The sequence below is a fragment of the Apodemus sylvaticus genome, chromosome 3 (assembly GCF_947179515.1).
Source record: "Apodemus sylvaticus chromosome 3, mApoSyl1.1, whole genome shotgun sequence".
NCBI lineage: Eukaryota > Metazoa > Chordata > Mammalia > Rodentia > Muridae > Apodemus > Apodemus sylvaticus.
Window position 1 is genome coordinate 160,293,050 of NC_067474.1, and position 24,380 is coordinate 160,317,429.

The following is a 24,380-nucleotide window of genomic DNA, read 5'->3' on the forward strand; positions in this document are numbered from 1 at the left end:
TGGAAATGATGTTTGTAAAAGGATCAGTGTCCCTTAAGTTTCAAATTCCCATACTTTAAGACATTGACGAAACATTCATGCTTTCAAACAAGCTTAGTGTTTATTGAATGTGTTTATTATCTAAATATTTCAAAGTGGTAAGGGGAGATGCAAAGATGGGTGGTGGTGGGACAATGTGGAAGAACATCTCTGGAAACAGCTACCAGTACCACGGTGTGCAACTTGGGACAGGATGTATGGGAGAAACATAACAGAGAATAAGTCTTCTTCACAAGATCAATTTGTGCTGTTCCATACCAGACGAACACCCCTCTTCTGGCATTCCTCTTCGATCCAGGGAAAATGCACAACATTCAGATTTTCCTTTTTCTTTTCCACAGCTTGCAGTAATGTCTGTGATTTCTCAGGAAATAAAGATTTGTCCAGTCTGGGATTAAAAATAGAAAATTCTGTTTACTAAATTTAAAAATCTAATTTTTTATACAGATGAATGTTTCTGCAAATATATGAATGTCAGAGGACTATTCCTGGAAGTCTATCCCCCCTCTTCTACCATGGGGATTTTGTGTTGTCAGGTGTGGCAGCAAGTGCCTACACTCACTGAGCCATGTCAGCACCCCACGTTTTGTTAACCATCATTTGCATCTCTTTATACGAATGACTATCTCTCTGTCATCCATCCCTAGGAATGAATGAACTGAGATAGGAGAGAAAGTGTGATTCTTTAACAGAGAGAAGAGACCTTTCATTCATATCTATATATATAATGTCCATACGTATGTATCAAGGTGTTAAAAATTAAACAATGTTGAAGTAAAAATGGCTGGTTTCCCCCATTCACTGTTTAAGTGCCTAACCATATTCATGCATTATAACTTTACATAATGTCATCTTTTCTTAAACTTATGAACAGTGGTGTAAATCATGTCATAGTCACTAATATTATTATTCATATTAAGTCTGATCCCTTTTCATCCCTACTCACTTTCTGTGAGATACTTACTGCATATCCTATACCTTAGTTCACCTGTTCTCTCTGCTACTCCATCATCACTAAACTTACCTAACAAAAACAATATTGATTCCACAGACACTATGCACTGCCAAATGCTTATTATCATTACACCCATATTTTAAAATCAATGTGTTTATTCTTTGAGAATTTCTTATGTGTACATGTGTTTTGATCATATCCTAACCCCATTCCCCTCTCTGCCCCTTCCACATCCCTCTCTAAATTTCAGATCCTTTTCCTGCCCAGAAGTTCAGTGAATTTAACTAGAGATGCCCATAAAAGTATGCTTTTAGGTCCATCCTCTGGAGAATATACAACCTAGCAGGAGCCATATCCCTGAAGAAACTGACACTCCTTCCCCTTGAAGACCAAATATAAGCAATTCTTCATCTAGGGATAAGGCCTCAGGAAAATCTCCTCTATCTTTGGAATGTTGACTGGCTTGATTTTACGCAGGTCTTCTGGAGTCAGCTATTGTCTATTCATGAGTATGTCTACCTTACTGAGTCTAGCAGGTGCTGCTTTATAAGTGATCCCCACCTCTCACCATCTTTCTATGCCTTCTTCAATATTGCCTGGGAGTAAATGATCACAGACATGTGCTTTGATTTTGACATTTTTTTGGCAAACAATGTCTTAAAAGAAATCAATTCTCAACATAATTAATTACATTTTCTTTCTTGAAAAATTTCCTTTAGATATTTTGTCATTCGTCCCCCTGAATTTTACAAATAAAAATTGGAACACATCTCTCTCTGAAAGTACAGTGGACTTCCTCGAGTTTCTCCTGCCCTCTTTTTCTTCCTTGTTTGGTGACTATAAGCATGTGTTTCCTCACCTTTAGTTACACAAAGAGTTCACCCTGATTTGCTATGCTCTTTTAGATCTCTTGCTCAATTTTCCCTCCTGACTCTCCACCTTCTCCTTTGGTCAGTTCTGCCCTAATTGTCGCATTCTTACCATGCTATCATCCTAGCTCTTCCCTCACCCTTGCTTGAACATTAGTCTTCAGAGCACTAATCCAGGAATGAAATTGCCAGAATGCAGGAGTGACAAAATAGTAACCCATGTAAAGAAAAAAGTTTTAAAAAATAATTTGGCATTGAAAATATGTTATATCTTTTGAGAATATTTACTGAATAACACAAAGGGTACTATATATGTAAGCATATTTATAAAAATTCATTTTTTTCTTTTATGTCCTGTATATTATACCCATGTGTGTGTGTGGATGCGTGTGTGTGTTGGGGGGGGTGTTTATGCATGTTTGTGTGCGTGCACATGTATGTTGTAGAGTAGAATGTGTTTATGAGCAAAAACCTGTAGTTTATTTATTTCGGGTTCCTGTACTTCTAGGTCCACTCATTTTCTACAATTTTTGTGAGTTCATACTTTAGAGCTCAATGGCAACTTTTAAAAATAAACCAAAGCTTTTGTTTTTTGTTTTGTTTGTTTGTTTGTTTTAGAAACATGACTGATGATATTTGGAGTAATCACCACCAAAGAATAGTACTCATGAATGGATAGAAACAAAGACAGCGTTAAATGTTCTACAGTGCAGCAGTGGGCCCTCACCTGAGAACTTCTCAACCCAGCCTCAGTGGGGCAGAGCTTGTGAACACTGACACAGAAGAGCTTGTTTGAAGCCATTTCTAACCATGGGAGACAGTGTGTACGCACCCAAGCATCTTCAGGTTACAGTCTTTGTGATTCAAAGCATCACAGAGCACCTCCAGCCCAGAATGTTCCAAGAGTTTCCAGTCTAGATTTAAGCTCTTCAATGTGTTGCAGGTGATGAGAGCCAAGGCCAGGTCTTCACAACAGTCACTGGTAAACTCACACATGTCTAACCTATGAGCAGAAGCATGCCAGAAATAGAATGTGCGGTTCAGTGCCAGTTCCAGGCTTCTGAGTAAAGACCTACCCAGTCCCAAATGTTCACAATACCAACACTGAGCAAATCCTTTTTGCCAATCAAAAGGGTTTGAGGGCCACAAGTTAAAAAACATTGTTCTAAATGCTTAGCATTATTTCTATATATTAGTTTAGTTCTCATGCCTCAAATAAATTTCCTTTTGCCATGGACTGAATAATATAGACACAGAGCTGGTCAAAGTTCAGAGAGTGTACAGTGTATGAAGGCACAAATGAGGCATTGATATCATTCTGTCCCCCTCCAACACCCAGGGAATATAACAGAAGAAGTGGCAGAAAAACTACCAGATATTGTGGTGGGGTAAGACATGACAGGAGTATAGCATTCACTCTCACAGCAGCTGTACAAGACCTATGCATTTCTTCAATACTTATGAGCCTATGATAGATGGACTTCTTAAATTTATTAACACTCTAGCATTTTCTTATCAAGTTGTGAGCCTCCCAAACATGAGAGTTAGCAGAAACTCACCCAAGACATTGCAAATTACAGTTTGGATGACACAGAGCTTCACATAACTGTTTGACACCAGTATCTTGTATGTTATTGTTTCCAAGTTTCAGGGTCTTTAGATTTTTATTGCAAGTAAAGGTAGTAGAGATTGCTTCACAGCACTCTGAAGTTAAATAGCAACCAGACAACCTGGAAAAATATACATGTAAATACTTTCTCCCCTATTCTTTTGTTGTGATGCATTCTTAATTTTATTTTTAGAACTTCATATGAGTACTGTATCTCCAACCATCTATATCACTCCATCTCTCTCCAATTCCTCCCAGTTCCCCCTTCCAAATTAACAATATCTTCTTTAATTATTCTTGCTACATGTGTTTATATGATATATGTTTGTGCGTGAACATATGCACACGTATATGCAACCTAATAAATATATTTAGGTTTGCTTGTATGTATATATATTCAGGGGATTGGACAGCCTAGGTCAGAGCTTCCCCTGGTGGAGACTGATTCCCCCTCTCCCAGCAGCCATTCATTGATCACATTTCTTTTTTATTTATTTATTTTTTTTAGAGAATCTCATGTAACCTAGTCTGGCTTCCCATAGCTGAGATGACTTTAAACTTCTGACCACCCTACATCTATCTCTCAGTGCTGAGATTATAGGAACATAGCTACCATAGATTTTATTTAAGCCTTTGCTGGAGAATCAAATTCAGGACTCTGTATGCAAAGTAAGCAGTCTAGGAACTGAGCTACATTCCCAGTCCATGAGATTCCATCTTAGCAGCTTGGCTTATTTGTAGAGACCACAATTCTGAAATGCTGATGATACTTCTCCATCTGGGACCCTCTGACGAATATAGGCTCACCCCATTTCTTCTTCTTTGATCTCCTTCTGTGGTGTACCTACTCTCATTCCCCCAGTTATAATACATATGCCTTAAAAAGTCAGTTCAGCTATCTTATCATTGATTTCAGATTAATGTGCTGAAAACTTTTCCCAATAACCCCGAGCCTCATGTTCATAGTTCCCCATGGCACCATAAATAATAGAGATGTTAAGAGACAAAAGGAAGATAGTTGTTTTAATATAGGTGAAGAATGGAGAATTCATAGATGTTAATAATGAAAGTTAGGCAGATTTTGTTAGATAATCAACATATAGAAATTAGTATATATATAAATTAAGATGGAAAGTGATTTGCAAATGAATATAGGAAGAGGTTGATGATATGTAAGTAAAGACAATACATTTTTAAATGATAGACAAGGGAGACATGTTAACTACATAGATGACAGATAATGGGTGGATATGAGAGGCAGATAGATATGAAAATAGACACAAAACACATGCAGAGAGTCATGAATTTTACCCACCAGGGGAATGCATATAGCATCTTGATGTATTTTGGTTTGCCACCCTAGGCAAGAGGGTCTACTGGCATCTAAGTGATATAGGCATGCTACTGCAAACCTCTACAAATCACAGGACAGTCGCAACAAAATAGCAATAGTGTAAAGATTTAGAAACTGATGTTTGCACATAAGCACAGTATCTTTGTGCCTGATATACATACGTGCCCATCACCGCAATTCTGTTAGATGAGGACTATACTTAACCTTCTTAACAAGAGAGGTGTAAGAAAAATCCCCTGCCCTTGTGTGCACTGCCACTATTATCCCCTTTATTCTACCAAGTTCCAACTCAGGAGCAGCATACAATACAGCCCTTGTTCTAACAGCTCCCTTGATAGAGACTACAGTCAGCAAGCCATTGAGCATCCCAGGAGGATCAGATGGAATAATCACTGCCTTGTTTTCTCACGGAAACATCATTCTCTATGGTGTCTTAATCTGTTTGGCCTGTTTTAATGAAACATTAGACTGGGTGGCTCATAAACAGATTTCAGTTACAGAGTTACAAACCCAAGAACCCCAAGATCAGGGTATAAGCTAGTTTTTACAATATATGGAGATAGCCTGATATCATGGTTCATAGATATACCTTCTTTTACAATTGTGTCAGTGTGCAAGTGCCCAATTGAGTGTACATGAACATGGGGGGGGTGAGGATGGTACCCATGAAGACCAGGAAAGGACATATGTTCCCTTGATGGTATAGTTACAGGTGATTGTGAACTATCAAACATGGGTACTGGACTGCAGACTCTATTACAAGGGCCCTCAATCACTGATTCATCTTTTAATCCTTGATAGAGTGTAAACATTTTGCCATGTGATGAGCCAGTTGTCTCCGGGGACTCATCCTCAAAACCCAATGATACAGAGCTCCTTGTCTTAAGATAGTTATCATGGGTCGTAGGCTTAAGACAATTTCTGAAGTGGCAATGACATTCTGACAATTCTTCCCTTCTTTTTTCTGAATGCCAACATCTGAAATAGCCCCAGCAATGAATGAAAACACAGTCCTACCATAACTCCTCAAGGGTGCAGTTTGGATCTTTCAAAGCTTCACACAGAAGGTTCACTCCAGTGTCTTCCAGGAAATTTGACTCCAGATCAAGCAGAGAGAGGTGTTTGTTGCTCAAAAGGGCTTCATAGAGACTGCCACAGGCAATGAATGTGAGACAGCAGTAAGACAACCTGAAAGAGGATTAAATGTCAGCAACTCATATACTGTTGCCACATTCACATGACTGCTCAGTCTTTCATGTTCTTCCTATACTGAAGGTCTATTTTGTATGAAAAAAATTTTAAATGATCTGAGGAGATGGCTAAATAACCTTGCTACCAAATGTCAGGACCTTCTGGAGGAACCCTGCTATAAGGAAGCAGTCCCCCAGGAGTGGGTGGTTTTCAGAGTTTGGCACCAAATGGGGGACTCAGTTTTACACTGGGGCTTCCCTCTCCCTACATGTCTTATTCAAGAGTATGTCCCTAAACACAGATGACTGGTCTTGTATGCCCTTGTCTAAAAAGTGACAGTGTACAGAGCTCTCTGCCATGGTATAGCTCAGCACATGCATCCCATTCTGCCTTCCAAACGGAATGATAAATAGGTCATGTACTATAATCAATCAGTCCCTACTGCTCCCTTGATGGCATGACCAATTCGTCATTTTCACCTGTACCCCTAAAAATCCCTTCTGTGCCCTATCCATGAAACAATAATCTAGACTTGTCTTGCTATAGCAGTCTCTGTCGGTCATTCTGTCCATATTGATGGCCATCTGAACTGTGCTCTCCACCTCTGACCCCTTTCTCTCTCAGGCTCATGGCCAACAGCCTCTAGCAAAAGAGGGGGTCACAAGAACCTGAGTGAATTCCCACACAAATGGAAGCAAATAACCAACTCCCACAAGTTGTCTTCTGGCCTCTCTGTTTGCAAGTTCTGTCTCTCACTATCTCTTCCTACCTCGCTACCTTTCTCCCTGTCTCCCATACTCTCTTCCCCTCTCTCTGTCTCTCCTTCCCTCTCTCTCCTCCCTCTCTCCCCTCTTTCTCCCCCTCTCTCCCTCTCTTCCTCTGTGTTCTAGTGCTTCCATTAAGATTTTTCATTATTTCTTTTTGTCTCTCTCATCTCTCTTGTCAGTCAGGTCTCTCTTTCTGTCTCTCAGCTCTGTGTGTGTGTGTCTGTGTGTGTGTGTATGTGTGTGTGTGTGTGTTTATGTGTTTATGTGTTTGTCTCTCTCTGTGTGTGTGTGTGTGTGTGTGTGTCTTTCTCTGTGCAGGTACACATGTCTGTGGAGATCAGAGGATAGCTCAGATGCCATACTCTGGAACAGAAAGAATCTCCTTTGAGTTAGCATTTCAAACTTGTCTGCAACTCATTTATTAGATTTGGCTAGTTTCCAGCAAGCCCCAGGGATCCATCCTGCTGTCTCAGTACTTTAGTGTATCACTAGACCTAGCTCTTCTGCATCTGTTCTGGTGATCAAATTCAGGTCATGATGTTTGACTGGCCAAGTGTTTTTACAAGCTTAGCTATTATTCCAGCCAAATACTATTATTTTAAATAGTTTTCCTAATATTGGTACTTTTATGGGTTAAAGACTAGTACTTGAAAGATTAATATTTAAGGCAATTCATGATCAAGGTAGTTCTTTATAATTAGAAGTCACCAAGTACAATTTAATTTAATCTACTATATAATATCAAATGCTAATTGGTCAAATAATTTTGCCTTTTAATGTAATATTTTCCTATCTTTTGAAATATCCTTCAACTTTTTAATAGAGCATTTTTCTTCCTTTCTTTTACAAGCTTCATTTAAGGACTGGAAAGTTGGCTCAACATTTATAATCATTTTCTGATCTTGCAAAGGCTCAGGGTTCAGTTCCAAGTTCCCACACAGCACTTATATGGTGCTCATAGTCTCCGATAATTACAATTCTAAGAGACTAATGACTGCCTTTGACCTCTGCAGGCTCATGCACATGATACACATAGACTTATGCAAATGCACATACATACACATAAAATTAGTAAGTTTTTAAAGATTTAATTTAATTTGCATATTAAGCATCCCTAAATAAAAGTATACATTTGTGATTCTCCAAAATACAAAAGGATTTCAAAAATCACACAAAGCCACAATAAGAAAATACCACATCTGTGCTCATGTATACAGATCAGATCAAACACAAAGGCACTGAAAATAATGTGTAAAACTAGCCCCAAGCCAGGTGTGCCAACTTTACACAGCATGCAAATAAATTTCATGGTTGATCTTGGTGACCATTACCCAGACTTATAATATGCAAATATTCTAAAAGAAATTTAAACACTTCTGGTCTCTTCATAAGCAGTCTACATAAGGGATGCTTAATCTGAACTAGTTTAATTTGATTAAACAGGTATCTCTATAATGGTCAATATTCAATGTTGCTACATTTTATATGCATGCTCATATCTGTAAGCTCCACAGGTACGCATTACTGATTGAATACATGATCACGGAGGACATAATAATCTGTGTGTCTCTATACTCTTCCTCTTCCACAAACCAAGTTGCCTTTGAGCACATTCTCAATCTTAAGGCCTTTGATGGAATAGTAAGTTATCTAGTGTGGCTTCACTAGTACAGCGGGAGTCTGGCAGACTTCTCCCATGAGAAATCAACCTCAATCTCTTGGCATGAGACAGATTATAGTGCCTTAAGTAAGATGTAGGTAGCTCTTGCCTTAGAAACTAATCTTTTTTCTTTTTTTATGTAATTCTCTTCTGGCCTAGTAAACAATCTCTTTCCCAATGCTGCATCTTTATTCATGATAATTACATTCCTAAAGCTAAAATTATGTAAAAGAAGTTTCAGAAGAAGCTTTGGCTTGTCTGAACTCAGTTTCATGGTATCTCTGCTTGCATTTGTTTTACTTACTGTTATGGCATCTGAGACATAGAAAGTGACTAAGTCTAATGACATTCTGCAAGCTCTCCCATATTCCTTAATGGGCCTGTGACTACCTCTATGATGCTCAGACCAATGTGTAGCATTCTGCAAGACCTCCAGGGCATGCTATCCCAGAATAACTCACATCAGTGACTCCAGGACACAGTTTGGGTCCTTCAGCATTTCACACAGTGACATAACTCCTTTGTTCTTCAAGGGATTTTCAACCAATGAGAGATGTTTCACCTTAGAGTTGATAAGGACAGTAGCAATTATGCCACATGCCTCACTTGAGATGTCACATTTTCCCAACCTACATGTGAGAAAACATGTCACAGGTTAGGAATAAAGTCTTTAGGTGATCTACATTAAGACTGTCTATTGATTAGACGAATGCCCCGGAATCTAATACTAGTCCAGACATATTATAGTCTTATTTAATTTATAAGCAAAATTGCTTAGCTATCATAGTGAATTTATAGAGTTCTACTGATTGGGAATGAGTTCAAGGCAGTGGTTTTCAGCTATGGGTGATTTTTACTTTCTAAGATCCAATTGAAAATGTTTATTGATATTGGTTGTCACAACACCTAACAGAGAAAGATAGAGCATTACTCAAATTAGTAGATAAAAGTCATGTCTTTAGTGCACATATAGCCCTCACACTAAAATATGACCTGCAACCCTATAAGTCTGATTACTGTTAACATTTGCACACACACACACACACACACACACACACACACACATTTTGTTCTCAGGTCTCTCCCAGTTACCTTGTCTTCTAGATTTTAGGTTATCAGCTATAAAGCCCATTGTATATAACCTGTTGTTAAGACCAACCAGCTACAGGTTGACATTCTTTTATCCTTCTCCTTATGTTTAAATTTCAGAGGCTGTCTTGAAGCTTGAATGTTGTTTTGTCACATGCTAGTTTAGTATATCCAAAAGATATGATAAGGATCATAGAAAGACTCAGAGGACATGTGCATGGAAAAGATCTAGAAGGATGCCAAGTACAAGAACCTTTGCCTCACAGATGTAGTGTACTCCACAAGGATATATTTCCCAAATTTGAATACTGCTCTTATAATTTCATTCTATCACCATGATAAAACACTCTCACCAAAGCCAACAGGAAATGGTTGGGCTGATAGTTCCAGGTCACAGCATTATCGAGAGAATCAGCAGAGGAAGCTGGACTCCAGAATCATGACGGACCTGTTTGCTGGATTGTGATTAACTAGCTAGACTTCTTACTAGACCAGAAGTACCTGCTCAGTGAACCATGCCTAGACCAAGTACACTGGACACTCTTATGTCAACTAATTCCTTAGTAATATTCCGAACATATCATCCTGATAGACAATTACTGAATCAAAGGAATTTTCTTCAGGCCAGGTTGACAGTTATGCTAAGCAGGATGAAAACTCTGAAGTTTGGGTCTTTTTTAATGGATGCTTTACCATGTAAGCATGATTGGCTCACTCCAAATTGAACACATGGAGGACAGGCAAGGAGAATGATAATTACAGAACATGGTGCCAGCTCTGTTCTTATGGGACCTGGCCATTCAGTAGACCACCAAAAATCACCTCATTAGAATTAGAGTTGATCACATCACCTAGAAAATGTAGGAACCTTCATGTCTGGAATCAAGGCAACAGGCCAAACAGAGGAAATATTTCTGCTACCATCACTAAGCACTCATGAAAATACAAAAGTTTGTAATATTTTTCACATAACTGTAATGGTGAATACAAAACTGCATATTGCCTAACATAAGCCATCATATCACAAATGTTAATGGTGTTAAACACATGTCTGAGTTATGTCAATCACAAGTAACAGATCATCAGTACCCTACAAACTTCTCTGCATTCTCGTGCCACTTCTACATAGCCCAGTTACATAGCTGCCTCTTACCTTTCTTCTCTAGCCTCCCATCAAGAACCATGTGAAAGTTTTATTTATGGATTGTTTCTTTTTTTTAATTTATTGATATATTTTTTATTTACATTTCAAATGATTTCCCCTTTTCTGGACACCCACTCCCCGAAAGTCCCATCAGTCCCCTTCCCTCCCCCTGTTTTCTCACCCAACCCTTCCCACTTCCCTGTTCTGATTTTGCTCTATACTGCTTCACTGAGTCTTTCCAGAACAAGGGACCACTCCTCTGTTCTTCGTGTACCTCATTTGATGTGTGGATTATGTTTTGGGTATTCCAGTTTTCTAGGTTAATATCCACTTATTAGTGAGTGCATACCATGATTCATCTTTTGAGTCTGGGTTACCTCACTTAGTATGATGTTCTCCAGCTCCATCCATTTGCCTAAGAATTTCATGAATTCATTGTTTCTAATGGCTGAATAGTACTCCATTGTGTATATATACCACATTTTTTTGCATCCACTCTTCTGTTGAGGGATACCTGGGTTCTTTTATGGATTGTTTCTATGCTGATAAGTTTTTACCAAGCACCTCAACAAGTTGACCTCTGTTTTCTATGATGGTCCTGTCTCACACACTAACTAAATAAGAGTACATATAATAAGATCCATATATACTATTATGTTGGTATTCCAGACATTAGAAAAAATAAGCTATCAAAAAGGGAAAAAATAGAAAGAAATGGGAACCAACAGAATATAAATTAATTTGAAAGGTGTGTATTTTAAACATGGCTGAAAATGTCCTAATGGGGAGCTGGAGATAGGGATCAGCAGCTACCACTTGCTGCTTCAACAGAGGACTAGAGTTAAATTCCAGGCACCCACACAAAAAATTATATGATTGCATATAATTCCGGCTCCAGGAGATATAATGCCCTTTTCTGGCTTTTGAAGGCACCTGTGTACAGGTGTACATGCATACATGCAAACAAAAAGAAAATGGAATAGTCAAAATGAAACTCACCTTATATAGTATGTGCTAAAAATAACTGTCAAAGTTCAGTCTTCAGAGTGATTTTTCAAAGTCATTCTAAGGAAACTACTGAGTGTGGAAAGGTCATTTACTTACAATAGCTCCTCCACTTTGCATGTTGAACATCTCAGAGCTGAGCACAGCATCTCAACCACATGATTAGAGAGATTAGTGCCATACAAGTTCAGGTATTTCAGGTGAGATAGCTGAAGAAGAGTGTGAAATAATGAACCATCTCCAAAGTTAGTCATGAAGGAGCACCTGCAGAATAAAACCAAGTGCCATATTATATCAAGATGTGTGGGAACATGGCAGACCAACTCACATAGTCCTTTCTCAGACTTTGTCATACATACTGTGGTTGTGTGGGCATCCTGGTTATCTCTACAGACCAGACAAGCACTAAGGATCAAGCTACTCAGATCTTTCCCTTTTATTCCATTTCCCCCACCCACAACCATCTCTGTAACCCTAGAAATTGTAAGGAGATTCATGGTTAACTTCATATTAACCTCTACATTGACTTGCCATGGCTAAATAAGGTAGCAACTTTAATGAATTTGGTAAAGGGAACCTGAATGGAGGAATTGCCTCCATCAGATTGGCATGACTATTGGGCATTTTATTGATTGTTAATCAGTGGAGAAATGCATCTTTGAGAGGCATTAACCCTGGACAAGTAAGTCTAATCTGAATAAGAAAGGTTCTGGAGGGAGATCATGGGGAAGCAAGCCAAAAAGCATCATTCCTTTATTATTTCTGTTTTAAGGTCCTGCTTTCAAGTTCCTGCCCTACCTACCCTTGGTGATACATTATGACCAAGAAGTGGTTAAAAAAAAAAGTAAGAATTTTCCTCCCTAAGGCAGCCTTTGGTCATAGTGTTTGTCATAGACTCAGAAAGCAAACCAGAATTATATTTTATGTATAATACAAATACTTGAGTTTTTATTAATATTCCCAGCTATATATCCAAAGGGAATGGCCCATTTCTCCTTAAGTACTAATGTTTTTCCCTTTTTTCTTGTTTGTTTTCACTTTACAGCACTCTGTAGAACAGGTGGGTTTAAACTGAGAGATCCACCTCCCTAGGTGTCCCTAGTGCTGGAATTAAAGGTTAAGCCACTACCACTGGACTTATAAAGTACTAACTTTTTTCAGGCACCACTATCTATAATGGCCATAAAATAGGTTGTAAAGTTTAAGAAAATTACATATAAGGTTATGTTTCTTTTTGTAGGTATTCCATTTCAAGGTGAGAAAATTGTAGCAAAACTTATGCCAGTCCATGATTTCTCATGACTTAGCGGTTAAGAGCAGATAAGGTTGTTGCAGAGGACTACAGTTCCTAGTACCCATTGTTGGGAAGTTCACAACTGTCCAAATTCAGAATCACACATATATACTCACAATTTAAAATAATTAAAATAGACCTTTTATATTCATTGTGGTCTCTATACTATAGTCAATGCATGTTAAATGTTATTTTAGTATATACACACAAAGATGTATAGGCATTAAAATATATATATAACACAGATGTGTGTGTGTGACATAAACCTTCAAATATGTGACTCTTGATATTATTAACTACTTCCGATTTTAGTTCTACATTTACTTATGCATGAATCTTCTACACAAGGAAGAAAGGGAATGTCTTTTATTCATTTAAGGATGTGTGACTATCAAACTTACAACAAGCTTTGGAGCTTAAAATGAGTCAGAGGCACTGTAGGCGATGGAGACATTGAATTACAGAGATCCTGTATGGCCTTTCTACTGAAATGACAACTGTCCAGATCCAATACATGCAATTTATGTAAATAACTGCAGATCATAGGCCAACATATGGCTACAATTCTGCAATGAGAAAACAACACATCATTATTCTCTAATGGCTAAATTCAATTCACGATATTCCTAAAACAGGCAGATCAGTCCCAATCCACTCTGAAAGCTGGCAGTTACTCCTGGTGCTGTCTAAAGTTCATACAGATAAAATGGGTCAACATAGATTAGTGATTAATAAAGTAATCCCTGGAGCAGGGCATGCCTAAGAGTTTAAGAGCATTTCATGCTCTTGCATAGGACCCAGGTTTGAGTCCCAGAATCCATGTGAAAGCACACAGCCATCTGTAACTTCAGTTCCAGGGGATCTAATGGCACTGTACTCATATGGTCCATAGACATATTCAGGCAAAACACTCATAAAATTTAAGCAAAATAAAGAAATCTTTTTTAAAAAAGTAGAGGAGAGAGGAGGGAAAGAGAGGCAGAGGAGATGAAAGGAGAGGAGAGCAGGGATAAAAAATAAGAGAGCACTCTGAAACATAAAATGGCAGCTTCTGAGCCTGGAGATATTGCAGTCTTTATCCACATCAGCTATGGATACCTTAATTGACCAGCAAAATACTGTGCTTCATACCAATCAAAAAAATAAAGTGGGGAGAGCGTCATAGATCAACCTCTCTCAGGTGAACTGTTGGTTTCAGGAGAAGAAGAGTCACCTTCAGTGTTATACTAACAAGTGAGTCCATGAAGGTCTAACATGCTATTTCCAAACCCATTGACTAACTGATTTTAACCCTAAAGTCCATAGCTGGCAGAACAAAAAGATATTAATGTGAGAAAGGATCTTGTAAAGAAGTTGGATGATCAGGTAGAAGGGAAACAGAACTGAATAGAAAGTGAGAGTTAACAGAATGTGTACAGAGACATATTGGGGCAGTCATGCACATGGTTTGAGTTTGACTTTGGTCAAGGACAATCACTGGCTTTGGGCAGGAATCTACAGTTAGGACATAATAGGAAAGCAGGTTAAAGCAGCAATTTTTATCCTTGGGTGGAGTGCTAAGAGTGTACTTGACTATGGTCAAGGTTAACTTCTCCCAGATAGCCAGGATCCTGGTCCACCTAGGGTGGAGTGCTCGAAGTAAAGGTTAAGTTCATTGTTCCTCCAGGTCTAGGAATTCCTGAATTGAGCAAGTGACCCACCCAGCTGCCAGAGCAGTCAAGATGAGGACCTCCAAGAGAAGCTAGACAACTTCCACCAGAACTCAGCCTGGAATTTGGGGAGATGTGTTTGCCCAAACTGTTAAAAGGTCTGGCGCCATTAAAGTTTCCAGCCTCGATCAGTGAAACATTGTCCTGGCCCTTCTTTCTTTTCACCCCTTCCCTATCCATCCCTCAGCTTCTGTTCCAGAAACCCACTTCGTAATATGGAAGCTATGGAATCCAACAAGAATGCACTATAAATCAGAATGAAATTACAAATCATGCACTGAATAAAAATTATAATAAAGAGATGTGGCTTGAAATGAGAAACTAGAATTGAATGTCTGCTAGATATTCACTATTACTATCTATGATTCACTGTTGAAGGCATCCAATTTCACTAGGTTTTCAAGTGTCTCCTCTTTTAGTGAGAAAACATGATTTCTATGTGAAGTTGTGTAGATGTTTGGAAATCCTGAGGGAACTGAATACTATTTTGAGTAAAAGATTTATGCAATTTGATCAAGTATGAGCTAGCAGATTAAATTCAATGTAAGACAAGTCAACTATTACAACAACATAATATGAGTGCCACTTAAAACAGACACAGATTCCCAAATCCTTTCCAACATAACGGCCAGGACACTCTAAACACAGTGGATAAAGGAAAAGCATCAGGCACTGCAATGAAGATGTTCACATTTCCACCTCACACTGGTCATGTGACAAATTTCTTCTTTGTATAAATGGAGGAATTCAAGACATGACTGCTCAGGGCTACACAGCTCCAAACAGCAGTAACAATACTCAATAGAAAGCCTTTCTGATTACACCATGTAAACAATCAAGCACAGACATATAAGAGCTTTACCATGCTGGAGAGAGGATTGAGAGTTTAAGAATACCTTCTGTGCAGGCAAGAGAATCTGAGTTCATGTCCATAGTATTGACATAAAAAGGTGGACATGGTTGCTTGAGACTGTAGGCCCATCACTAGAACTTGGAAAAAAGTAGCTCCTGCTATCTTTCTGGTCAGTTTGCCTTGTTAAGATGGTGAGAGTCTGCATGGTATGTACTCACTAATAAGTGGATATTAACCTAGAAAACTGGAATACCCAAAACATAATCCACACATCAAATGAGGTACAAGAAGAAAGGAGGAGTGGCCCCTTGTTCTGGAAAGACTCAGTGAAGCAGTATTCGGCAAAACCAGAACGGGGAAGGGGCAAGGGGTGGGTGGTAGGACAGGGGGAGAGAAGGGGGCTTACGGGACTTTCAGGGAGTGGGGGGAAATCATTTGAAATGTAAATAAAAAATATATGGAATAAAAAAAAAAGATGGTGAGAGTCTGTCTTCTAAGGGAGTAAGGCAGAGAACAAAAAGATGACCCACATCTTTCTTTGCCTTCACCATGTATTTGCTTGGATACAGCATGGACACATCTATAAAATACTGCTCTGGATAGTAGGGCAGAAGTTAAGAACAATAGACAAGTCTTAGAGGCATACTCACTCTTTGCGGAAATTAAACATTTCTAAGTCACCATCTTCTGGATCATGTATTTCTGAAAAAACTTTCTTTTGTATATGCAGGCGAAGGTGTTTCAATTTTGAGGCTTGCTGTAGACTGTATTGAGCTACTGTCAAATCATCAGCATTACTAATATCAACAGTAATTTCTTCAAATAGATCCATCACTTGTCTGACAAATCTTTCCTCATTGTTGTCAAGTAGACAGAAAAACAATTTCCCAGTACTCACCAGTTTTTCATTGCACTCTTGTTGACTGAGACTTTTAATGTATCCAATGATTTCCTGTCTTACCTCCTCAGTTGATATAAAGCCAAAGCATGGTTCAAGCAAGGAGGCAACTTTCTCAGTGGTCATTCCAAACAATAATACCCGTGTCTGGAACCATTGGTTCTGTTTATGAGCATACATTTCTCCTAGAAGTTGAGGTAGACTTCCAATAATTGGGTGATGTTTCTCTTTGCCTTGTTTGAGAAAATAGAACAGGATAGCAAAATACCACTGTAGCGAATGATGATAAAACACAGTGTTGTTACCTTGATTCTGGAAAAAATTCATTCTCAGCCACACTTCCTTATCTGTTTCAGATATCCCATTTCTCCTGAGGTCCTCAGAGTCAAACACATACACCTGTTTCCACATTCCCTCTACAGCCAAGGTGCATAGGGTCTTTATTCGGATCCTGTTCTTTCTAGTGGTAGTCTTGGAACATGTTGCTTTAAATGCACTCACCATAAATAATGTGTAGATGAGCCCATCTGTTTCACCATAACGTTTTTCTACCTCTCTACTGTCATACTGACACTCTAAAGAATGACAGATCATCCAGCACCAAAAAGGAATGCTGCATAAAGTGAACAATGGTTTAATGCCTTTTAATTTCTCAAAGATTTCTCTGCCTCTATGGTTTTTGAAGTGAGACACACAGTAGAATGTTATAGTCTGTTCAGAGAATCCTGTAATAAATATCTCTCTTGGATACTGCAGCAAAAGAGTAATTTTTCTAAAACTTGTGTTTCCCAATTCAAGAAGAAGAGAACATTCTGGGAGCATTATTTTCTGTAGCAAACTACTCAAGACAATTTCTGTTGGCAGCTTCTTCCTATAGTCATTGGACAAGTTTGTCCTGAGTTCCAAGTCAAATTTCAGATAATTAAATCCATCCAGGATAAACAAGATTCTTTTTGGATCTGATAAAATGTCATCCAGTGTCCCTGAAGACTCAGGCAAATTACTTGACATAAGCTCAGCTAAGCTTAACTCTGTGGTGTTGTTGAAGGCGAAGACAGAGAAGAAAAAAACGTACCAAAATCGGTTCTGCAATAAATTTCCTGCTGCCCAATCCAACATTACTTTTCTTAAGAAAATAGTTTTACCTTGTCCTCTAGGACCTGATACAACTGCAGTGACTGGCTCTGACTCCCAATAAAATATGTCCTGCAATGCTCTGTACTGGAGTTCTATAATTGTGTGGTAGCTACTATCAGGTATATGAGTGTTGGTCTCCAATGTCCATATGTGCTGGAATGTATTCTTCATATTCTCTTTGAATTTTGTGTGTTTATCTGTAATTGATAAAATCAGGATACAGGGAATTAGAAATAGAATACTCATAAGAATGAATCACAGTACTTCTTAAATGCATGTCTAACCAATAATCTATACCTCTGCATGAGCACTGAGGCCATGGGTTCTGAGGTGAGCAAAAAAGAAAGGAGAGCCACCCACCACTTCCTCTCCAATAACTTCCCATTTCCATTCACAAGAACCTGGTGTAGGTTTTTCTTTTCCATTGCCCAACCACCCAACCAGTACTGTCTATACTAACACCTATGGATAGAAAACACTATTGCATACAAATATTTCCATGCTTGTGAACAGAAGCAGGGTCTCAAGTCACAATGTTATGGCTATTTTATGACATATGACACAATGTGGCATATGACTATTTTAGGGCCAATAGAGAAAGAAACTCTTCAGAAGGCAGTTGTATTTAAAACAAAGAAAAAGTGGAAACCCCATCTAGAGTCAATTGTCTCCCATATACAGGGCTCTTTCTCTACCTGACAAGTCTATAACACCAATAAATTTTGATTTCACATTCCCTGCAACTCTTCCTGCTTGTATGTGCTTTAATTCACAATGAAACAGAACTCAGCTAATCAGTATCATCTTGGTGCCCAATATGGGCCCCAAACTGTAGACTCTCCGTTGGTTGCCCTATATCCAGGGCGATATTTTATATATTGCCTTGAAAGCATTGAGACCAAACTTGTAAATCATACCTGAAAAGCAGCTACTGTAAAGCATGAATTCCAAGAATTTAATGCATTTCAAATTTACAAAGATCTTGTACCTCCCCAGGAGAAAATCCATAAGTACTTTATTTGTATATAATTTTATGAAGTAGAACTCAGATTGTTACTATCTATTCTAAAACATTCCTATCTTCAGTAAGTCATTTAAGAATCAATCTATTATTTTATTTTATTTTATTTTATTTTTGAGACAGTGTTTCTCTGTGTAGCCCTGGCTGTCCTGGAACTCACTTTGTAGACCAGGCTGGCCTCAAACTCAGAAATCTGCCTGCCTCTGCTTCCCAGAGTGCTGGGATTACAGGTGTGTGCCACCACTGCCCAGCAATTTTTTCAATTTTATAAGCATGTTTATAATTTATGCTTAGTCAAAGCAAGATTTGGTTCGGTTAACAAGACAATGAAACAAATTTTGTGGTTATATGATTTCAAGTCTATGTGTAACAATCCTGATCAGGGTGTCAGTTTGGTCTACGTTAAATCATTCGCATCTCATAGTTTTACATATGTTGTTTAATGTAACTAGATAAGTGTCCTCAAACAAAGGAGATTAAGAGAAAATGTTTCTCTGGTTATTCATGGAGGAAGGTACCAGAAAACCAGGACATGATCAATACCACACTTGGACATTTTCCTATCAGTATCAGTATTTTAAAAGGTTAGAGCCTACTGTCTGCCCTGAGATTCACTGGGACTTGTGGCAGTAATTCACATATTAGAGAAGCTCAGTAAGTTAAGAGAAATTGATGGTTCTTCCAGAGTATCTGGGTTCATTTCCCAGTCCTGACAAAGCCACTGACAACTATCTGTCCGTTTCAGCTACAGTGATTTCAGCCTTCTCTGGCCCCCACAAGCATTGCCTCCATGTGGTGCATGTTGATATGTGTAAGCAAATTGTTCATATAATAAAAAGATATATTTTCCAAACAGAAAATGGTTATTTGCATGGAATTTTAAATCTATTATTCTTTATTTTATTTAAAAAAAAGATTTCCTACACACATTATAAAAATGTTGAATGTTGGGCTGCCAATATGTCTTAATGGATGGGGCACACTGGACTGGCATGCAGATCCAACAATTTGTCCTCTCACCTCCATATGCACTCAGTTGTATACCAACACTAATATTTACATACATCAATATGAGTTGGAGTAGCAGCTCACAGTATACAAGTGCATACTGATTTTGCAGAGGACCTGAATTCAGTTCTGAGCATGCACACAAAATAGCCCTCAGATTCCTGCAACTGCATCTCCAGGGGAATTGATGCCCCTGGTTGCCAAAAACCTACACTCATGGCACACATCCACGTGTTTATGCACACACAGAAATACAATTAATAATAAAACTAAGTTAATAATAGCTTGTAAATGATATGTTAAGAATTTGTGTGACTATAAATTTGGATAGATGAATACATATCAGGATTGGGTTAAGGTTCACTACTGAATATAAAACTATAAGGTCTAGATTATTTCTATTATGTGAAACCTGTGATTAATTTAAGAAAATTTTTGTGCCCTCTGTGTTTGCTGTCTCACTCTGTACTTCTGTATCTCTAAACAACAATATATGATAACATCTGTATTTTAAAATTTGTCACTAAGAGAGGTAATTCAGTCATCTGGTAAGGGCTAAAACCCAAACCAATAATGCTTCTCACAGTCAAGACAACTTTCCTAAGGCACAATTGCACATCCTAAAACAGTAATATTGCTATGGCTGGGAAGGCTTGTTATTGGATAAAAAGGTTGCACAGGTCCACTAAGGACAGACACATAACTCAGCCATCCTATTAGTCTCTACTACATGGTTCATGTTGTTATGGCTCTGGGGTTTATATGGCCTAGCTTTTAATTGAGTGGAACTTGCCATGTGTTGAATATGACTTCTTAAAATGAAGATGGTGTAAATATTCAATCAATTGAATGCTTATTAAAAGAATATCATTATATCAGTATGTGTAGCCAAGCAAAACAAAAGAAGTCCCATCAAATTCATAGGAATGGCTCCAGCTCCCCGGCCCAGTAAGTGTCTCCTATCCTGTAAGCATGCCTAGTGTATAGTATTCCTAAAGAGAACAAAAACTGATATTAGCTCGAATTTGTCCTGCTTTAATCTAGGTTTTTTTTTCTTTTCAGATTTTAGAGGCAGAGTCTTGTAAAGCCCAGAATGTCCATTGACATCAAACTATCTATATATTCAATAAGCATTGGCAGGAGCTAGAATGGCATAGTTATGGTAGTTTGGACAACAAATGCATGGACAAAGAGGGAACAGAGACTGAAAGTATGTCCAGCCAATAACCATCCCTACTTGAGAATAATTCTATGGGAAAGCATCAATCCCTGACAGTATTCATGATATTCTGTTATGGTTGTCTAGTACAGGATACAAGAGTTTAGTCAGGCTGCCTTATGAGAAGCTCCATAGCCCAGCTGATACAATCGGATGCAAACATCCATCCAGCATCCAAATTATACACACAGGTTGGACCTAGGCCTCCAAGCACATATGTAGCAGGGGTGCAGCTTGACTATTAAAGGGACTCCAGGAAGTAAAATGGAGCTGAATTCAATGATATTAAATTGTATGAAGGGAGTGACAACCTGGGAACAAGATTCCACCCAGGTAAATTTGAGTCCAGGTGGGGTAGTACAAGCCTTAAATGCCAGGTGGCAAAGATAAGCAGATCTCTGAGTTCAAGGCCTGCTTAGAACAAAGCAAAGTCTAGGTGAAGAAAAACTTAAATCCAGGTTTGGTAGACCACACCTTTAATCCCAGTGCTTAGGAGACAGGCATGCAGATCTCTGAATTCAAAATCATTCTATGGAGCAAGATCCAGGTCAGCCAAGCTTAGGCAGTGAGAGAGTTGGAAAAAAGGAAGCTGGTAATGATATCATAGAACACGGGAACCATGTTCCAGCTACTGCAAGCAGCAGAACTCAGCAACATTGGCCATATGTCTCTGGCTTAATATTAAAGAGGAGAAGGAGACTACTGGGACAATTTTTGCTGGTTAGCTAGAGCTAAGAAATTAGTGGTGATTAAGAAGAGACTAGCATAATTGAGATGAAATCTTCTGGGCAGTGCTTTCTGAGAGCACAAAGAGGCTATATATATCAGAGATAGCCTAGGTTGAACCTTGTGCTGTGTCTGGACTTGGTAATGTGTAAGAATCACACAGGTGGTACTGGTTTTGAAAGCATGAATGAATCATGAAGAACAGCTGAGGCTTGGCACCATGAGAGGCCATGGAAAGCCATTGGTAAAAAGTGCAACCTCAGGTTTTGTTGACACCCCAGGACTGAAGGGGTCAAGCAAAAGAGTTGAAGCTTGGCACCATGTAGAGAGCCTATGAGAGGCTTTGGTGAAGCCTAATTGGGGTGGAAGGCCCCAGCATATTGGAGATGCCAGTACCATAGGATGATCACCATGAAAACCAGTGGCAATCAAGGGGATCTACCTGAACTTAAAGAGTAGTACAGAGGGCAGAGCTGGAGAAATGACACCAGCCCTTTGGAGATCATGTGCGGGTCTCAGACATTGGAACAAGAAGCTGTGAAACTGAAGTTGTCTTGGGGAACACAATATATTAAAGATGCCAGAGCCACAGGATGCCAGTAGATAGTTGCTAACAGGGAGTGGAACAAGCCCAGGAGAAAGAACTTTGTTGTAGTCAACAAAAATGAAAAAGGCAGTAACGATCTGAAGACTGCTTTGCATCAGACATGGATACAAAAATGCAGAGTTCAGAGATGTACAGTTTGGAGTTTGTCCAGCTGGATTCCTGTCTTGCTTTGGGGATTACACTCGAGTGAGTAGATGAATCTCAGAAGAGACCTTAAACTTTGGACACTGTTGAAACTGCTATAGACTACGGAGACTTTTGAAGTTGGACTAAATATATTTTGCATTATGTTTAGTAATGGCCCCAATAGACTCATGTTTAAACAAGCCTATGGGGGGGCATGGAGGGGAATGTGATGGTTTGTATATGCTTGTCCCAGGGAGAGGCACTATTAGAAGGTATGGCCTTGTTGGAGGAAGTGTGACACTGGGGATGGGTTTGGAAATCTTCCTTCTAGATACCTGAGCAAGCCCAGTCTGTTCCTGGCTTCTTTTGGATAATGATGTAGACCCTCTCAGCTCCTCCTGCACCATGCCTGCCTGGATGCTGTCATGCTTCTGCTTTGATGACAATGGACTGAACCTCTGAACCTATAAGCCAGCCCCAATAAATGTCTTTTATATAACTTGCATTGGTCATGGTGTCTGTTCACAGCAGTAAAACCCTAAGACAGTATTAGTATCTGATTTACTAGTTTTAATGGATCCTACATTTTCTTTTCTTCGTAATGGTTATGTTCATTAGGTTACCCCATTTAAGGGATGGTCTGTATATATCACTCATTGTTTTCTAGAACTTTTCTCAACTAATGGACAACTCAACACTGACATCACTTTCACATTATGGGTTTTATCTTGGTGTTTTTATGAGAACAGTAAGAGTGAGGATTGAGGTTTTTTTCTCATCTGCTCTTGGGACACTTCTGCTTGCTTACCTCATCCAGTCCAATGTCAGTGTTTGTGCCTAGTCTTCTTGTCACTTGTAATGCATGTTTGGTTAATATTCTTTGGAGGACTGCCCTTTTCTGAAGGTAAATGGAGGAACATGTGAGGGAGAAGAGAGGGAAGACAGGGAGGCCAGGGGGAGGGAAACTATTGTTGAGATGTAATCATTTTAAGAAACAATCTCCTGCTTGGCTAACTTTCCTCATGTGTCCCTTTCTCCCGATATTCACTTACCTATCCTTTCTTTCTGAATCATGGTAGAGAGGTCTTCCCGATTCACCTGTACAAACAGGCTCAACACAATATTCCATACCTTTTCTGGATAATGTTTGTTCAGTTGCATTACCAGATCTTCTTTGGATGTGTTCTTAATCTTAGTCCAGGAGATAGGTTTAACTTTAAATTTTTTTGGCTCTTTCCTGAGAAGCTCTTTAAATCTCTGGAATTCTTCATCACTGAGTTTTTGCAAATACTGCAGCAAGCCAAAACCAGATGTCTCCATCACCTTGGAACTGTGATCCTGGACTCTAGAGGATGAAAAATCTTCAAAATCAATAAATAAGTGACATTTGAAGAAGAATGACATGAGAGTCCAGTCTCAACAACTTAAAGTGTCAAATTTATTAATATGTGTTCCTTCATATATATATATGGATTCATCCTTCACCATTTCAATACAATTTACATTAATTCATTGTTAGAATTATTGGACAGATACTACTGGAACACTGCTTTAATCCCAGTTCTCCGAAATAGACAGGGGCAGGAAGATCTCTGTGTTTGAAGCCAGTCTGGTATAAAGAGTGAGTTTCAGGACTGCCAGTGCTACACAGAGAAACCGTGTATGTCTCAAGAAGCTGACAAAAGCAAAAACAAAAACCCCTTTATACTAAGGCCACCATCAGAGAGAATCATAAATAACTGAAAAAAATGTAGCAATGTAAGTTCATCAATATAGTAAAGGAAGTATGTTTGATGTCTCTATAAAAAAATTAATACACTGATACTGGAGATTTTAAAATCTCTTTGGACTAGGTCGAATAAGTTAAATAGATATTTTAATTAAGAATGTTTGGGGTCTTTGTATGTATGTTTATGCACTATTTGCAGGCAGTACACATGGCTAAATGAAGACATCAGATCCTCTCAGAATGCAGTTAAGAGTTGGTCATGTACCACCATGTGGGTACCAGAAATAGACCTCAAAGGGGTGGCAATCCAGAAGTTGAGAATTACTGCACTAGAGGATTCTATTCAGAGTAACATAATCTTCAAAAGCTTC

At 38.7% G+C, this 24,380-nt stretch overlaps 4 protein-coding genes and 1 pseudogene across 27 annotated transcripts in view; 1 reads left to right on the top strand and 4 right to left on the bottom strand.

Annotated features, from left to right (window-relative positions):
* The window catches only part of LOC127681600 (oocyte zinc finger protein XlCOF6-like), a 1,434,619-nt gene that overhangs the window by 591,899 nt on the left and 818,340 nt on the right, over nucleotides 1-24,380 (top strand). The gene's annotated exons all lie outside the window — the stretch shown is intronic.
* The window catches only part of LOC127681615 (oocyte zinc finger protein XlCOF6-like), a 988,257-nt gene that overhangs the window by 533,361 nt on the left and 430,516 nt on the right, over nucleotides 1-24,380 (bottom strand). The gene's annotated exons all lie outside the window — the stretch shown is intronic.
* Nucleotides 1-24,380, bottom strand: part of LOC127681617 (oocyte zinc finger protein XlCOF6-like) — a 1,149,846-nt gene that overhangs the window by 440,506 nt on the left and 684,960 nt on the right. The window lies entirely within an intron of this gene.
* The window catches only part of LOC127679735 (zinc finger protein 665-like), a 350,610-nt pseudogene that overhangs the window by 36,878 nt on the left and 289,352 nt on the right, over nucleotides 1-24,380 (bottom strand).
* On the bottom strand, nucleotides 277-23,684 carry LOC127679737 (NACHT, LRR and PYD domains-containing protein 9A-like). Its single transcript, XM_052175384.1, has 9 exons — nucleotides 23,333-23,684; nucleotides 16,189-17,770; nucleotides 13,378-13,542; nucleotides 11,782-11,946; nucleotides 8,906-9,073; nucleotides 5,844-6,014; nucleotides 3,423-3,593; nucleotides 2,696-2,866; nucleotides 277-427 (listed from the first exon to the last, which is right to left on the bottom strand). The coding sequence occupies exons 1-9, from the start codon at nucleotides 23,682-23,684 to the stop codon at nucleotides 277-279; spliced, it is 3,096 nt and encodes a 1,031-aa protein (XP_052031344.1).

Excerpts from the sequence above, each read along its gene's own strand:
- LOC127679737 (XM_052175384.1), bottom strand. The coding sequence starts at position 23,684 with ATGTCATTCTTCTTCAAATGTCACTTATTTATTGATTTTGAAGATTTT. Across the intron at positions 17,771-23,332 it reads GATTCAGAAAGAAAGGATAG|ATAAACACACAAAATTCAAA; the intron begins GTAAGTGAATAT and ends TATCAATTACAG. Across the intron at positions 11,947-13,377 it reads TTTAAGCTCCAAAGCTTGTT|GTGCTCCTTCATGACTAACT; the intron begins GTAAGTTTGATA and ends TTTATTCTGCAG.